The sequence below is a fragment of the Acipenser ruthenus genome, chromosome 4 (assembly GCF_902713425.1).
Source record: "Acipenser ruthenus chromosome 4, fAciRut3.2 maternal haplotype, whole genome shotgun sequence".
Lineage (NCBI taxonomy): Eukaryota > Metazoa > Chordata > Actinopteri > Acipenseriformes > Acipenseridae > Acipenser > Acipenser ruthenus.
The window spans coordinates 38,453,254-38,471,177 of record NC_081192.1 but is presented as its reverse complement, the minus strand read 5'-3'; the positions used below and the strand labels follow the sequence as shown (position 1 = coordinate 38,471,177).

At 37.4% G+C, this 17,924-nt stretch overlaps 1 protein-coding gene across 3 annotated transcripts in view; it reads left to right on the top strand.

Moving 5' to 3' along the window:
- The window catches only part of LOC117399459 (collagen alpha-1(XIV) chain-like), a 72,603-nt gene that overhangs the window by 39,594 nt on the left and 15,085 nt on the right, over nt 1-17,924 (top strand). For all 3 annotated transcript variants that reach the window (XM_033998625.3, XM_033998623.3, XM_033998624.3), the window contains 13 exons: nt 2,698-2,841; nt 3,008-3,172; nt 3,511-3,549; nt 4,596-4,734; nt 5,088-5,230; nt 5,651-5,760; nt 7,324-7,482; nt 9,517-9,594; nt 11,548-11,634; nt 12,434-12,487; nt 12,805-12,900; nt 14,952-15,005; nt 16,219-16,272. In XM_033998625.3, the coding sequence (XP_033854516.1) occupies nt 2,698-2,841; nt 3,008-3,172; nt 3,511-3,549; nt 4,596-4,734; nt 5,088-5,230; nt 5,651-5,760; nt 7,324-7,482; nt 9,517-9,594; nt 11,548-11,634; nt 12,434-12,487; nt 12,805-12,900; nt 14,952-15,005; nt 16,219-16,272 (1,322 nt within the window). The remainder of the gene's footprint in view (nt 1-2,697; nt 2,842-3,007; nt 3,173-3,510; nt 3,550-4,595; nt 4,735-5,087; nt 5,231-5,650; nt 5,761-7,323; nt 7,483-9,516; nt 9,595-11,547; nt 11,635-12,433; nt 12,488-12,804; nt 12,901-14,951; nt 15,006-16,218; nt 16,273-17,924) is intronic.

Genomic DNA, 17,924 nt, shown 5'->3' with positions numbered 1-17,924 from the left:
TTTTTTGTTATTTACAGGTTTATGGACAGTGTTACAATTTGACTTTTTTTTTGCTGATTGTCCGTAAATTTATGGATGGTTGGCAACCTTGTGAGGAACCTATTATATTTTGAAATCCCAAGAGCAAGCTGAACTGAGTTATGAATATGTTATAATAGTTTATACTGGCAACTGTCAGAGATACCGCAGATTAAATAGACATTCCTAGAAATAGCAATTGTCTTTTGTGGCTAGTTGCTGGTGTCTGAAATTATTGATTTGGCTCCAGCTTTAGTTAGTGTTTAGCCATATGAATGTGATAAAACCAGAACTTATTTGAAGCACATGGTTACTAAAAAATTGCTGACAAGGATGTTATGGCAGACATTGTAGGTCTTATTTGCATCTATAAATTAAGAAACATTCACCCACTGGATTGCACTTGTAAGGTTAATGTGCGGCCTATTGTCTCATATAAGAACTTAAAGAGCTTTGGCGTTTTACAAAGAAGCATCACAACCCACTAAGTACAATACTTCCACATGGTCAAACTCAGAGTTTATGAATTCTTGCAACCCATTTCAAGCCTTGTAATTTTTTTTAGGAATACAAACGTTTGGGTCCTTTATATGAATTTGTTTAATACAGCATAGTCTGTTGCTCCTTTAAAAATAAAATATATTTACAAAAATGAAAATCAAAGAATTGTGTTTATTAAACATACATGTGTTGAACAAAAATAATTAAGAACCGAAAATAAACTGTTAAATACACTTACAGTGAGGAAGTAACAGTTATCATACTAAGATTCAGTTTTCTGGCCTATTTCCAATACCAACATTTTCAGAGGCCTGCTTCCACATGAACAACACACCATACAGTATTTTGTTGCAAAAAGAACCCACAGATAATTAAGAATGGTTCCTGTTTTTTTGTTTAAAGGTTGCCGAAAACTAAACTTCAGTGGAATTAGCATCTCATGGTTATATAATGTTCAATTATGATCAGCCAATTGAGTGGGGTGTCTTTGTCTAGGTGTACATCTAACATAAGTTATAAGCCATTCACAATGGTTACAGGGAAAAAGTATATTTTAAAATTTCAAGAAAGTATGGCTTAAGATTTCCTTCTACTGAGTTGATGTTGGCTAACAAAGAGACTGGCTGTCCAGGTAAAATATTTGCCTTTGGGCTACAAATTATCTGGCTAAAGTTCTGTCTGGGCATAACCTTGAAATAGCTTCAACTGTTTAAGTATCCTGTGTGGGGGGCCTGTCCAGAGATGACGTGTAGAAACAAAACCTTGTCTGTTCAGAAGAGATGCAAATATTCCACTGCACTTTGTCACCATTTTAAGCAGTTGATTAACAACATGCTAAAATACAGACATATTAAATGTATACATTATTTTCTGAATGTTAGAAATTGTAACAACACAAGTACATTATTGTTTAAGAAATTCTGAAAGTAGCTAATAGTTTAATTAAGGACTAGACCAGACCAATGCTTGTCTTCCAGTGGAAAACTAAACATGAGTGACTGACCACTATCTATTATGTGCATATAACACAATTCAATGAATTACCGTATTCCTTCGAATTTAAGATGCCCTCGAATTTAAGGTGCAGCTCAAATTTACCACCCTCAATTGGAGGAAAAAATAAAACATCAAATAAATATGCATTTACAAAGATACATACCTCAATTACGCTGTTGTAGTGTTCAAAACTGACATAAAACAGTGTTGTAGATTAACCACAGAGCTTGTTTCTGTCTCTGTTGTACACATACCACCACTCACTCATGGCATCACACATCCTGGCAACAGCAAGCACGACACAACACTCCACGGCATCAGACAACATGTAACCCAGCAACCACAACAGCACTGAACATAGCTTGGCATGTCGAAAATACAGGGGTCTGATCAGCATTTCCGATCTGTCCAAGCTGGTACGGTTTGTTAGAAATGCTGAAATTGTAACGGTTTCTCTTGGAATTCCTCAGGAAGCTTGGTTTGTTTTTTCTCAGCAGTGTCACGTTGCTGCTTGTGTATTCGGGCAGACGCCTTTGTTGTCTTTTCTCGGCAGTCAGTCACGTTGCTGTTTGTGTACTCGGGTAGTCACGTCTTTTGTTGGTGATTTTAAATTCACTGTACTGTACTCGAATTTAAGACGCAGGCTATTTTTGAGAAACAAAAAATGGTTTAAAAAGCACGTCTTAAATTCGAAGGAATACGGTATAGGAAACCACGAGCAATTTCAACAGGAATACTAAGCTATGTGTTTTCATTAAAAATAAATGTATAAGGACAATACATCAAAATAATGTGTGGTATAAATTTAAAAAAAACCTGTCATACAGAATATCCATACTATACAATGGAATTAAGCACAATTAGCATATTAAAGAGGAAAGTACAGTACAGTCTTTATGCTGAAATAATGTGTTTATTTTTGGAGTGTGTAGTTCTAGTACACTAATGAAGGCACTAGCTAAAACATGTGTCTACTTGACGTCAATGGGTCTTACAAATAGGTTTTAAATGTTTTGTTAAACATAACCCACGTACAAACAGGTGCTTTTTGAGATTAAGTTAATCCATGAATTCCAATGGGCTTCTCTAAATGAAGAAAGCAATATTCAAGTATACTTTTAATCTTATTCATTAAATAGATGGTTACCTATTACAGATGTTCTGTTCTGTTTTTAAATGCAGGAAAAGCCATTAAGCATGTCAAAGAGCACATCTTCACTGTGGAAGGTGGTCTAAGGAGAGGTGTCCCCAATGTCCTGGTAGTTCTTACTGATGGACGGTCCCAAGATGATGTTAACAAAGTTACAAAGAATATGCAGATGGAGGGTAGGTAAAATAAAGTTAATAACAGATGATAGGTTCTATTTTCTGTTACTGACAGTCTGCCAGACAGTTATTTTCAACAATATAATAATAATATGTATTAGAGATGATACAATGTCAGTGAAGTACATAAATGCATGTAATAACAATATGTGTTCCTGTTCCACAGGCTTTGTTATCTTTGCTATTGGTTTTGCTGATGCAGACTATGGGGAGTTGGTGAACATTGCAAGCAAGCCCAGTGAAAGACATGTCTTCTTCGTTGATGACTTAGATGCATTTCAGAAAATTGAAGAACAGCTGATCACTTTTGTCTGTGAGGCTGCTTCTGCAAGTAAGTCCAATTAATCAAAAGACACTCCAAAAATCTAGCAGTACTGTAGCAGTGTATGTATATGAGGAAAGAAGGCTCTTTCCAGGCTCTTTCCTATTCTTGTTTGCAATAGTATTGCAATGCAACCAGCATGGTGGTGGATCTTTATGTAGATGTAAACCTATGCATTAATAGCCACTGTTCAACAGTGCAATCATTTTAAGGACAATCTAATTAATATCATAAATGCATTATTGATTACTAAGACAAACAAAAAAGAACAATTGCGGTTAAAAAAATACAATACAAATTGTATATGAAAGATTATTTGAATTTGATCTTTCTGCTTTCTTTTTCAGCCTGTCCCCCTGTTCTAATGAGTGGCAACACCTTAGCAGGTAAGTAACTATGTAATGTAAATATAGCACTGCCTCTGTGGAACTGACATTAAAGACATGTGGTGTCATGTTCAAGGTTGGGACAGGGCATAGCTGCAAAAATCATACAGTGGAAACCGCCTAGCTCTAAGTGCTGAAAAACCTGGCAAATCAGAATAAATTTATAATGCTCTATCCTGCTTTAAACTGCCCGTAATCCATACTATTGAACATTCAGTGGTAGAATATGTAGTAATACTACAAGAAACAAAGTCTTCCATGTCTTCAATGGAAGTTTATTTTAGTATTACAGTAATCCGTCGCATATCCGACTGCGGTGGGACCAGAGTAAGAGCGGATATGTAAAAAGGCGGATGAATGAATCCTGTTTTAAATACCATTATAAACAGCTGTAACAATTACTATATTCACACAACTATTGTTTTGAGACTATGCTTGTGACAGAGTAGCCGTCTGCCGTGTGGTTGCATGCATTTGCTGCTGAGTGACAGGCAGGAGATCGAGATGGAGGTTGAAGTTGATATGCGAACAGGATTTATTTGAACTAATCTTCTCTGTTCAATAATAAACTAACGTTGCTGAAGAGCTCGATGATGACGGATAAACGGTTAGGTCGGATATGTGATGGGCGGATACATGACGGATTACTGTACATTATTTAACTGCCTAGTAATAGTTAATAATACTAGATAACAGTACAGTAGCTATAGCTATGGCCACAAGTTTTGTATCACTCTATAGAATTAATTAATTTTGCTTCATAAAGTCAAATGAAACCTGCTGAATAATGTTACATTAACATATTGAACTACATACCGCTTTATAGTTTTCCATATACTTAACAAAAAAATGGACACAAAAATTTACATTTTGAAATCTAGCATGAAATACTGTACTACTATTAAATAAAATATCTAAATTATGTTTTTTAACTGATATCTGAATCTTAAAATCCTAGGTGATGCAAAAATTTTGGCCACAGCTGTACAGTCTGAACTATAGCATCTGGTAGGATTAAAGTGTATGCTGTCTGTTTTGTTCTGCAGGTTTCAGGATGATGGAAATGTTTGGACTTGTTGAAAAGCAGTATGCATCTGTTCAAGGTGTCTCTATGGAACCTGGAACATTCAACAGTTTCCCATGTTACAGACTGCACAAGGATTCCCTCATCTCACAACCCACTAAGTATGCACAAATTAGTGTTTTGCATAACTTTATAATTAGATGTTTGTAGCTCTCAATTTACTACTGGTTGCTGGAATAGGAAATCAAGCGACAAGTGTGGGAAGTCTTTTCCAGATTGTGTTGGACAGCTGCCCATTAGGTGTCACTAATATGCAATGATATGATATTTTCATGGTGAGGTCATCATATATGAAGGTATTTCATGTAAACCTTTATGAGTATTTTAATTCAACAGGCATCTCATGCACGATCAAAAAGCTACCATCAGTAGCCTAATGTGGAATGCAGTGTTAAATAGTGAATTATATTCATTGAACTATTGGTTCTTGTTCAAGCAAGTTATTTCTCAACAGGTATCTGCACCCTGAAGGGCTGCCCTCTGATTATACTATTACTGTCCTTTTCCGTATTCTGCCTGAGACACCCGAGGAGCCCTTTGCCCTCTGGGAGATCCTCAACAAAGACAATGAGCCCTTGGTTGGAGTAATCCTTGACAGTGAGTACTCTGTAATTATTGCAATCAATGAGGCATGTGATTAGGAAGAGTGAATAAACACCTGGCAGACAGACAGCCTAATAGCCTGGTGTTATTAATGAATAACTAATAGGGCTCATCCAGCCATTCAACTAACCACTAGCTGTTTAGAGGGTATATAATGCCAAGGTCCATTTGCTATGAGGATATTTAAATCCTATGGAATTAGAGGAAAGAAAACAAAAATGACTGCAATATGTATGCAGGCTCTAGCACGACCCATACTACCTCACAAAGTGCTGGTCAGGAGATAACATTTTCAATGGAATACTGGGATAGAATGTCTTCAATTTGTCTACTTTCAGATGTTTCTATTTAGTAAGCACATTTGTTATGAAATATTTAAAATGATAACAAAAAATATCCTTTCCTCAAATACAGATGGAGGAAAAACTCTTACTTTTTTCAACTATGACTACAAGGAGGAGTTCCAGACTGTGACATTTGACAGTCCTGAAATCAAGAAAATTTTCTATGGAAGTTTTCACAAGGTCAGTCCTGGTTTATTGAACATGGAACAAGGTTCCATGTGTGGATCTGAAAAACAAAAAACAGGAATAAGCTTTACTAAGTACTGTTTACACAGTAGTTTAGCTTACAGAATTATGCAATTTCAAGCTAGCCTGCAGCTGAAATAAAAATAAAAATAAAAAAAGCATCTGTGAACAAAATCACAGATGAGAAAAGAGTATATCAAACGTTACAATGTAAACAAATGTGCTAATGTACTGTACACAGTTCCACATGGTTGTGACAGCTTTTAAACAAATCTAATGATCAATTAACCAAAATGTGCATATTTTAGTAAAAGCTATGCTCAGGAGCTCTTTCCTGTCATAATAAAAGTCAAGAGTTTATAAAATATAAATTGTGTTTATACAGTGGGATTTCTGCAGGTAAAACTAAAACCACCTGTCCTAGTAACTGATACAGATGCTAATGTTAATAGGTGCATCTAGTTTCCCTAATTCAATTGAGTTAAAGGGTAGTTATGTCATGGTACATTATCTTATCATCATCTTATCCATTCTAAACAATACCACTACTTTATTATTTATTTATTTATTTATTTATTTATTTATTTATTTATTTATTTGGCAGATGCCGTCCAAGGTGACAGGGTTACAATGCAAGGTCAATATATACAGTATAGTTTGCAGTAAGTGCAAATTATACTACTAAAATACAATATGAAATAAGATGCAACAAGTTAGGATTACAACAATTTATATCTACAATGACATAGTAGTAGTGCAGTAGTGCAAGGATAGTGCATCAGCTGAGGATCCAGTAACGTGGTGCTTCGTTCAGGCGAGTACAGTACATAGGATCAAGAGATCTACAAAGTGCAGTCTAAACAGGTGAGTCTTATGATGAAAATCACAAATGTGCAGGAAGGTATTCAGGAAACATCAATGGATCAAATTTTGCTGTAAACAAATCTAGAGAAATATTCTACATCCATATGTCTACAATGTAAGACTTATGTTGACCCTCTGGCTGTTGTGTTCTTGTGTTCTTCATATTCTCTCTATAATGCATTTCAAAAGCATAATGATTTAAAATACAGACTCAGTGGCTGCCAAGATTATTCCTGATTAGATTAAAAATCAAGAAATGAAAAGATACTAAAAAAGTGGTTTTCCATATCATTGCCCAAAATCCTGCAAGGAAGTATTTATATCAATGCAGTGCAGAGAAGAAAACATCTTGAGTGGACTGACTCAACATATCCACTGATTATCGTAATGGTTACAGTATAAACTCAGATGCTGTGCTACGAATGTGAAGTATGGCAATTACTCTGGGTAACTGCCATAGTTTACAGTAACTCCGAATATTTATTTCACTTTGAAGTAAAAAGATGAATCGATGATTCTTTATTAGGATTTGTATGTAACATTATCCAAGATATTATACTTATCAGTACTACTACATTTCTTTGCATACAAATTCTACATCTGATTCATTCAGGTGCTAGTTTCACAGAATGACTTTTACCAGCACTGACGAGCTTTTGTCTAAGCCTAGTCTCGCTCTTTTTTCTTATATAGATGCATGTTGCTATCAGCAAGACCACTGCCAAGGTCATTATTGACTGCAAACAGGTTGGAGAGAAGGCTATCAATGCTGCAGGTAACATCACCACTGATGGCGTGGAAGTTCTGGGCAGAATGGTGAGGTCCAGAGGGAAAAGAGAAAACTCTGCTCCGGTAAGACCAAGATTACCTAGGAAACGTTTACTCATCTAAAACATGGCTAGGTGCTGCGTGTCTTGTATTCTATGCAAACAGAGGCATTCTAAAATTGAAGAAAAAATTAAGAAGCAAATACCCCCTAGCTATCCAGAAACTCACTTTGATGGTGATGTTAGCCGCTTCCCCCCCTTTATTTTAGTAGGCATCTGGATTAAGGTAAATCACACTACAACCTAGACTGGAAGATTACTAATAGGTTGTTATGAAATATGAAATTAAACATAAAAAATAAGTAATGCATCTTTAATTACAAGTTTGAAATATGATTTGTGCTAACTTGGCATACTTTCAAGCCACCAACATGTCTCTTGAATTAATTGAAGTGCTGAGGATGTGTTTTGCTCACATTTTAAAATTTCTGAAGTGCCCTTTTGTGTTGTATTCAATGTACCCACCATCTCCACCCAAGACCCTTCAAACAAAACAACTTTTGTGATGGGGGTTATTTCTTGTCACTGGTAGCCACAACAGGATACATTTTTGTAGAAACTTTGTGGTAAAGACGGAATAAATGGAATAAATACCTGGTGTCGTTGTCTGGGTGTTTTGAATGAATAAACGATCAAACAGGAACTCAGCAGTTACCAAGTAAGGGATTCCGACAATAAAACAAAGAAGCAGTGTACTGAACTGTTGTTTTAATTCTGTTTTTTTAAAGGCATCCCTGCAGATATTGAGGGATGGGGACATGTGGAAATGTGTAGTGGAAACATAGCATTATTTATTGTTTTCAAACACAAAGAGAAGAAAAGTGCAATCACAGCCAGTTATGAATGACTCCCTGTTGACTAAGAAATGGACTCTTTCTGTGAATACTATACACAATCCCCCTGAATTCACCAGGATTAGTCCATTGGGAATCTGTACCTGTGGTCCAATTGTATTGACTAATCAAGTCATCTCAACTGATCTTTTTATTCTTCATAATTAGTAACAGATGGTCAATGGTATGAACACAGGGCACTGAACCCTAATATATAAACAGTTTTGTTTTACAGTAATACAATCAACCATTTCTGTCTATACAGTATAAAACAATCAGACATTTGTTTAAAATAAAACATATTTTATATATCCTTAATGTATGACTGACAGAATGCTTGATTGCATGTTAACAAGTTTACTGCACTGTGTTTACTTTTCTTTCTACATAGCCGAAGAAGGGCTTTTGTCCGTAATGTCCTGAAATAAATGTTTTTTTTTAATCATTTAAGCCTTTGTTGTACATCCAAAAGAAAAAAAAAAAAGCTCAATCTTACTCATACTAATGCTAGTTTGTAGAATGGGTACATCCATTTTGGTGGTAGTCCAACTTTAATGAGGTAATGAGTGAAATGATCTGAAATAACTAGTGTGTAATTTCACAAAAACCATCAATTCAGGTACTTCAATTACAGCATACTTCTAGAATGAACAGTCTGCAAGTATCTGCAGGATTTGGAGGGCATCAGTACAAAAAAGAGCTAACTGAATAGGGTTTAGCTGTACAGCAGTGGGGTCTGTGTAGTCTTTTAAGGTTGATGAGCTGAACAAAAATATAACCTACTTACCTATTTCTACAGTGCTACCCTCCACCCCACCTTCCAGCAAAGGCTGAAATGTACATAGTGTGAACATGCCGATGTAGTGCTGTATAAGCATGAAAACAGATGTGCTTGAATACGCTTTACACCTGGCCTCAGGCTTTAACAAAAGGGATTTAAAGATCTGCATCTTGCACTTTCATGTCAATTTAAACGAAGGAAGGTTTTATTGAACTGTACAGGGTGTCTGATTTATCTCTTTAATTTGATATTTTCTGCTGAATGTGGATGGAATAAGATTGCTGTCATGGGATTCTGTGTGATGCTATGATTCTTATGTGATGCTATGATACTGATGATATTCTGTATAAACGGTATGTTTACAACTGCTATAGATACTTTAACAACAATGTATGTTTCTTCCTGAGTAATTGAAATATGCGATTCTTTTTTTCGTGTCTAACAGTTACAGCTGCAGATGTTCGACATAGTTTGCTCCACATCTTGGGCCAGCAGAGACAAGTGCTGTGAAATCCCAGGGCTGGTAAGGGTACAAATTAAAGAAAATGCATGCAGTTACACACCTCTCCCTTTTAGTTGGAGGAAACAAGAAAAGCTAACAAGCCTCTAAATTGACTATTATTATTATTATTATTATTATTATTATTATTATTATTATTATTATTATTATTATTATTTATTTCTTAGCAGATGCCCTTATCCAGGGCGACTTACAATCGCAAGCAAATACATTCAAGTGTTACAATACAAGTCATACAATAAGAGCAAGAAATACAATAATTTTTTCAAGTGTGACAAACCACAATTCAATAATACAGCAGATAATAGTGAAAGTTACATCAGGATATGATTAAATAGTAATAGTTACATCAGGATATGATTAAGTACAAAATACTACAGGTTAAACACTTGGCAGATTACAATATTCTGAAGTACAGGATTAAATGCAGTAAAATAGGGGGCAGATAAGAGCAAAATAAAGCATATTTAAATGAAGGGTGATAGTGTCCCAGGATACAACAGAGGAGTTCTACAGGTGCTGTTTGAAGAGGTGAGTCTTAAGGAGGCGCCGGAATGTGGTCAGGGACTGGGCAGTCCTGACATCTGTAGGAAGGTCGTTCCACCACTGCGGAGCAAGGGTGGAGAAGGAGCGGGCTCGGGAGGCAGGGGAGCGTAGCGGAGGTAGAGCCAGTCTTCTAGTGCAGGCGGAGCGGAGAGGTCGAGTGGGGGTGTAGGGAGAGATGAGGGTCTGGAGGTAGCTGGGTGCAGTCTGGTCAAGGCATCTGTAGGCTAGTACAAGAGTCTTGAACTGGATGCGAGCGGTGATCGGGAGCCAGTGGAGCGAGCGGAGTAGTGGAGTAGCGTGGGCGAAGCGAGGTAGAGAGAACACCAGGCGAGCAGCAGAGTTCTGGATGAGCTGGAGTGGACGGGTGGCGGACGCAGGGAGGCCAGCCAGGAGGGAGTTGCAGTAGTCTAGGCGGGAGAGTACCAGGGCCTGGACCAGGAGCTGGGTAGCATAGTTGGTGAGGAAGGGTCGGATTCTTCGGATGTTGCTCAGGAAGAATCGGCAAGTGCGTGCCAGAGTGGAGATGTGCTGGTAATAAGAGAGGCAGGGGTCCAGGGTGACTCCAAGGTTCTTAGTGGAGGAAGAGGGAGAGAGTGTGGTAGATTCCAGAGGAACAGAGATAGAGAGATCAGAGGAGGGGGAGGAGGAGGGAAAGAAAAGTAGGTCAGATTTAGAGAGGTTGAGTTTGAGGTGATGCGAGTGCATCCAGGAGGAAATAGCAGACAGACAGGTAGAGATACGGGAGGAGATGGTGGAGTCAGAGGTGGGGAAGGAGAGGAAAATCTGAGCATCATCAGCATAGAAATGGTATGAGAAACCATAGGATGCGATGAGGGGGCCCAGGGAGCGGGTGTAGAGAGAGAACAGGAGAGGACCCAAGACTGACCCTTGGGGGACTCCAGTTAAGAGAGGGTGAGGTGTGGAGGTTGCTCCACGCCAGGTTACCTGGTAAGTGCGGTTGGAGAGGTAGGAGGAGAACCAGGCCAGAGCAGTGCCAGAGATCCCCAGGTCAGCAAGAGATGATAGTAGAATAGAGTGATCAACAGTGTCAAAGGCAGAGAGAGGCAGCTCGGGCACACTTAAGTGAGTAGGTGACAGACAGGAGGGCGGTTTCAGTGGACTATTAATATTGCCCCCGATTATTGTGGAGTTTCAAAACTGTTTCTAAATTTGATTGTACTTTGATTTGATTGTAAGTATTAGTTTCACAAAGTTGGTACACACATTGTGCATTCTAGGCCTCAGTTAGATGTAATTTTACCTATACCTGCTGATTGGCTGAGATATTGGAAATTATTGGAATATTGTAACATTCAAGTAGGTGCAAAGTGTAATTTCTATTCTTGACTGGGGTAATGTATGCTACTAATGCGCATACCTTGTTTAAACAGATCACTTTTTATATTTCAGAGAGTTGAAGCGGACTGTCCAGCCATGCCACATGCCTGCACATGTTCTCAGGACAGCAAAGGACCTGAAGGGCCCGCTGGACCACCGGTAAGGAGCTGCATCTCTCCGTCTTAGGGGCTGGGTGATGTCCTGGGTGAATGCATGGGAGACGTGAAAACATTATAATTATGTTAAATATTGAATTCCAGTGCATTATCATAAGAATAACAGTGATTCCTGTATCATAAAAACATCCTCAGCTTAATAAATAAAGGGTAACTATTCTGACATGAGATTATGGTTAACAAGCATGTGTGTCGGGGAATAAAGGGAAATCAAATCAATTATCTCCAGTAGTGTTGGGCAATAACAAAATGTTCTCTTTGATGCTGATATCTATTCAGTTATCACAGTACTCTATACTATTGTAATACTGTTAATTGCAGAAAAGAAAATATGTGCATGGTGCCATCTGACAAGATTAATATTTTGGATATACGATTACATTTATTAAAAAATCATGCTCAACTTCGATCCTTGCCATTGTATGGTGTCAATCAGTTAAGTTTCCAGCAAAAACATCATCGCACAATTAGTAATGACAATATGAAAAGGTTGACTAATCATTTGCCTACGTTTTAGGCCATTGAGGGACTCTTTAAAGACATGTGTGCCCAAAACAGTGGAAAATCAGCAATACTGCATGCGCTACTCGTCTCTTTGAAAATTAGGTGACTATTGTGTTGTGATCTCTCTCATTCACAGTTATGTCACCCACGCGTTACTACAAGGCCCTTGTTTCTTTATTCCTGTCAGTTTAAAAATTAATGTGTCAGCCCTTAAAGCCCTTGTTAATTAGGAACATACATGCTCTATTACTAATTTATGCTTTAAAAAAACATTGTAGGGTGGACCAGGTATCAGGGGCCCAAGAGGGGAGCGTGGAGAACTTGGCCCAATGGTAAGTAATCTTAATTTTTCTTCTGTATTCAAGGCAGTTTTTGGGGTCCTGGAAGAGAGGAGTTTCAGAAAAATGTTGTGATTTTTTTCATTTTATTAATACATCCAATTTCCTTCCAGTACTTTAGCATGAATGAAGAAAAATGTCAACAGACGCATTATGAAAAAGAAGGTGCAACATATGCACTTTCAGATTTACAGACAGATTTTTACGGTTTATTTATTTAAAGGAACCTCTTTTGGGTAGTGTGTGTGCTTTTCTAAAGTAATCTCTGACAATGGGCATGCTCAGCTGTAAAGTTAACTGTTTTCTCTTAGGGACCAGAAGGGCCTCGTGGTGATGTTGGCTCCACTGGACCCCAGGGACCTCCCGGCCCTCAGGGACCCAGTGGGCATTCCATTCAGGGACCTCCGGTAAGATCCACAAAGCACTTGTTAAAGTTATCATGCAAAAAGGTCACAGCTCTAATATACTCCTGAATGTGCATCCTCCTGGGGTTGTAGAAAGGGGGGCCTATACAAGAACTGTAATATTGAAACCTCATGGTCAAAGTTTGTAAACAATGTATAGTTTATTTTTCCTTAGTGAAATTTCGTTTTTAGGTAAATCCAAAAATGCATCAAACTTACATCATCTAGAGCAGGGACATGCAAAATGCGGCCCATTTATCTTATGACCGCAGCTCAGTGTATTAATTCCATTTCACTTATGAATGTATAGTAAATATTTTTTTTTATTTTTATTTTATTTTATTTGAAATTTAGTAGTCATCAGTTGTTTTTATCATTTTCTCCCCAATTTGGAATAGCCAATTATCTTTAGGCTCATCTCACCGCTACCACCCCTGTGCTAACTTGGGAGCAGCGAAGACAAACACACGCTGTCTTCCGAAGCGTAAGCCATCAACTGACCGCTTCTGTTTACACACTGTAGGCCCACCATGCAGCCACCTCAGAGCTACAGTGTCGAAGGGCAACGCAGCTCTGGGCGACCTAAGCCCTCCCCTGGGCGGCACTCTGCCAATTGTGCGCCACCCCCTGGGAGCTCCCATCCACGGTCAGCAGTGGAATAGCCTGGACTCGAACCGGCAACATCCAGGTTATAGGGCGCATCCTGCACTCCATGCGGAGCGCCATTACTGGATGCGCCACTCGGGAGCCCCGTAAATATATATTTTTTTAACTCTGTTGACTTGCATTTTCAAATTTCTCGCATAAAAAGCAGCACTCTCCTTTCTTAAATGCACAAACCGGCTGCATTGAAAGAAGCCATTCCCAACATAGGAGGCTTGTTGCTAGGGAACTGACGTTACCGCTCTGCGACTTTTGCTACATTGTTGCCTGCTACAACTGAGCAACTTGTCTGCTAAAATAAAAACCGCTTCAGCAAGTAGATAGTTAATTTGCTTTGTATTATTGTGCAATACGTGTGTATATGGTATAACAGTACAATATTAATGCTTTGTTTTTAATTGTTTTGTATATTTTTGTTGTTTGTGATGTGTATCGTGCAGTACAAAATCAAATTAACAGTAATCCTAAGGGAAATTTTACATATATATATATATATATATATATATATATATATATATATATATATATATATATAGGAATTGATTTGTAGTTATAGTTGTTGGATGAGGTTGATCCAAATGTATGTAAGACATTATTTTGCATGGCAAACAAGTGCAAATTGCTATTAAATTACACACCTAAAAATTATGACCCTCATATAATTTCACAAAACAGTAAGTGTCCTAGTAGTGAGCACTTAATGAACAAGGTCAGTTATCTAGCAGGAATGTCCATTACAGAGGGAATTGATGCTGTTATGACATTCTAGCAACAGAAGAAATAGAAATGTGTTTGGACCAAAAAACGAAACAAAACCAAAAAACAATTCGTTGCCATTGTTGAGCTATTTTAAAAGTTTCCACAGAGCAGTAAGGAGTTGTGTGTCAATTCACAGAGAAGCAAAGTATACAGTCTCAGCAGTTAAAATAGGCAAGCTTAAAAAATGAAGCTACAATAATTCATCTTAAGGTTTGACAAAACAAAGTTTCAACCCTAAATTCAGAGGTAAAACTTAAAGTGGTAAACCTTAGTTCTTGAGCGTGTAAAAACCTAGTTTGTGGTGACTTATTCTGCTCTGCTGATGCCACGGTACACTGTATTTGCAGGAACTGCTTTCCAAAATTTGACAAAAATTTGACATTTAGTATAAGAGTTATTCCACATATTATGGCGACCTTCTATTTCACATCTGATTGGCTGTGCTATTGAAGGCTTTATCTTGTCTGAATTTAATTAAACGTACTAGGAACATACTGGAAAATTGTTTTGACTAAGCGACTGTAATGTGTTATTTATACAGTATTATTATATTTAATTAAATAACTTTTTTCTTATAGAGTTTTGACCTTGAATTTAAGAATTTTAAAATCTATGACTGTTCTTTATCATAGGGTTCCTCTGGAGAGAAGGGGGAAAAGGGTGGCCTTGGTGCTCAAGGCCCACAGGTAATGAATTTTTAATATCACTTTTTCAGTATTTGTTTTCTTTTGTAATATAACAATATAAAGCATAATAGTAAACACCTACGTCTGGTTTCACATAACGCGATTACCCCTAATATTAAACTACCTTACCTAAAATAACATTAGATAGTCTAGGATTAGTGCTAATCAGGGTCGGTGAAATCAGCCACTAATCAAAAGAAACATAGTTATAAAATAAGACAAATGTTTGGACAGGTCTTTTTTCATAAACTACAAACTGGTAGTTGTAACGTTTGTTAAATGGTTAAGTTCATACTGAGATTAAGAAAATCCACTGTTAAAAATAGGGGGCAGAAATAGCAGTTGCACACCCCTATTTCTAAAATCAACTAACTTCAACTTTTATGAATCTTGTCTGGAGTAGCCTACAGTATTTGAGTTATGTAATTAATTCGGAACAAATAATAATTTAAGCAGAAATAGCACTGGAGAATTATACAAACATGCAACATGGTTTATCAACATTTGCAGGGCCTGTTCCTTAAGTAAAAGAAAGTGTGACAGTTTAATCTGCCTAATGATCATGGTCTATCTTTCCCTTCATGCCAATTGGACATAGTAATATAAACTAAGGTAGTGAATAATAACAGTTACACTGGACCTTAAGCAGATGTTATTGAGAAATAGGCTAATGCAGGAGTTTTACTCCTTTGCCAACTGGATACTTTTAATACAATTACGAGAATAATTGGCTGGCTATGGTTCAGATTGTGAAACATTAAAACAGTTTTAAATGTTGATTATTACCGGTACATATCTTGATTACTTTGTCTCCATGTAATTCAGTTTTTATTTTTTTTATTCAAAGCAAGATGCACTAACTGAATTATTTCCTGGTGGTAAGCCATGACAATTCAATTTTATGACCACAAAAGAGAGATAATAAATGTTTTTTTTTTTTTTTTTCTATGCTCCTCCTTTGAGCCATATTTCACAGCCCGGGGCTGTTGTCAGATCTGACAGCATGCATTTTAGCCATCAGCAAGGGGAAAACTTGCCAAGACTTGTGTTCTTGACATGAAGCTGTTTCTCTAAATTAGGCTAACTGAATGAAGGAAGGGTAAGACTTTGGAAGTGTTCGTAGCTAACAAGTGTTTGGTGTAAACCCTTACAATCTGTGGCTAGACTAAAATTGTTTCCTTTATATTTAGTTCTTTACTCTTATCTCTTTCAGGGTGTTCCTGGCCCAGGTGGATCCCCAGGACGAGATGGTATGCAAGGCCAGAGGGTAAGTTCTATGACTGGGAAAATTGAATAAGCTTTCATTCAGAGCTGGTACAAAGAAACATAATGGGTGATGGCTTTCTGAGAAATAATGGATTAGTATATATGGATAAGTATGGATACATGAAACTGGAACTAAACAACAACTACTAGATGTTCGTAATATTTAATTTCTTACTTGTTTATTATTCTTTTGAGTGTGAACTGTATGAATCTTGTTTTGTTGTTTATTATTATTTGCAGTGCTTACTAACTAAAAATGCTTCTGAAAAGACACCTGAATTGAGGTGAACAAACAGGTTAACTTTGTGCTGTGCACTAATGCCTGTGCAACACTGATATGCTTCCCAGCCTCACTTCAGGAAATCAGCCTGTTCAGATGCATTTTTGATGGAATAGTTAATTATGGCAAATAATGATATAAGGAATAACAACAGTAGAGAAGCATACAGAATGCCGTTAACTTGTAACAATAAATGTGTCTATATCACAAATTGCATATGGATTGCTGTGTGTGCTTTGACCATTATCACAGTGCATTTGGTCTATACTGGGCAGCAATATGGACTTTTAAAACTTGAAGTGGAAAACAATTTCCATTTTGCCCATTACAGACCTGTCAACTCCCCCATATTCACTGGGAGTCTCCCGTATTTTGGACCCTTCTCCCGGACATCTCCCGGGACAGATTTTATCCCGTATTCTACTGTTAAACATGTCAGCAAACCTGTAATGTCTACAAAATTCATGGTTGGTGTGAGATTACTGCAATCCCTGTCTGTACATAGCAGGGTTTAGGACCCAGGGGAGTCCTGTGGCAGGCATGCATTCAGTGCGTGAGGCAAGTTCACATACTTAGCCATGCACCTGCACCCCCCCCCCCCCCCCTCCCCCTCTCGTTTTTGTATTTTCAAAAGTTGCCAGGTATGCCATTATCCAAACTTTATCCTTTAGATAATACCATCAGTTTTCCTACCATGAAGGCAAATATTATATCACTCATATTATATCATTCATTAAAGGCATAGGTCCAAAATGTATGCAGTTTATAGAATTTTTTAGTGACTTCTACGGTAATTTAAGATTAAGAATATGTTAAAACATGGCTGGTTTAATCAGAAGAGATGTTTAAACAGCTTTTTTTTCTGTAGTGCACTGCCTTTTTTATGTGTACATTAACAAGATAGCCTACAATTCATAATACAAATTTATTATCTGCAATTAGCAATAATGACTAGTTTGGGTTTTAAAATTACTTTGGGAGATATCCATCAACCACCCTTTAAATGGGTTCTGTCCTTTTCCAACTCTTTGTCCCACTGGACTGCTTAAGGACACATGTATCATTCAGTGCATGGACAAGGGTACATTTGTTAAATGAGCCATGCAAATTGAAATCTGACTAATTAAGTTTAGCTGAAATGACAGAAATCCACACATTGACCAGGTGTCTAATATGAGTCGTACTGCAGTATTCTCGGGTGCACCCAGTCTTTCCCATATATACAATTTGATTACATTTATTCTGTTCCAGGTCCCCTACATGACATGCAACTTGTTGGTAGTAGTAGGGTCTTGCAGGTAAAAAAAAAAGTAGTTCGTAGCAAGTAGGATAGAGACACAAGTGGTTAAAATGTGTTACCTAAAATTTGGATA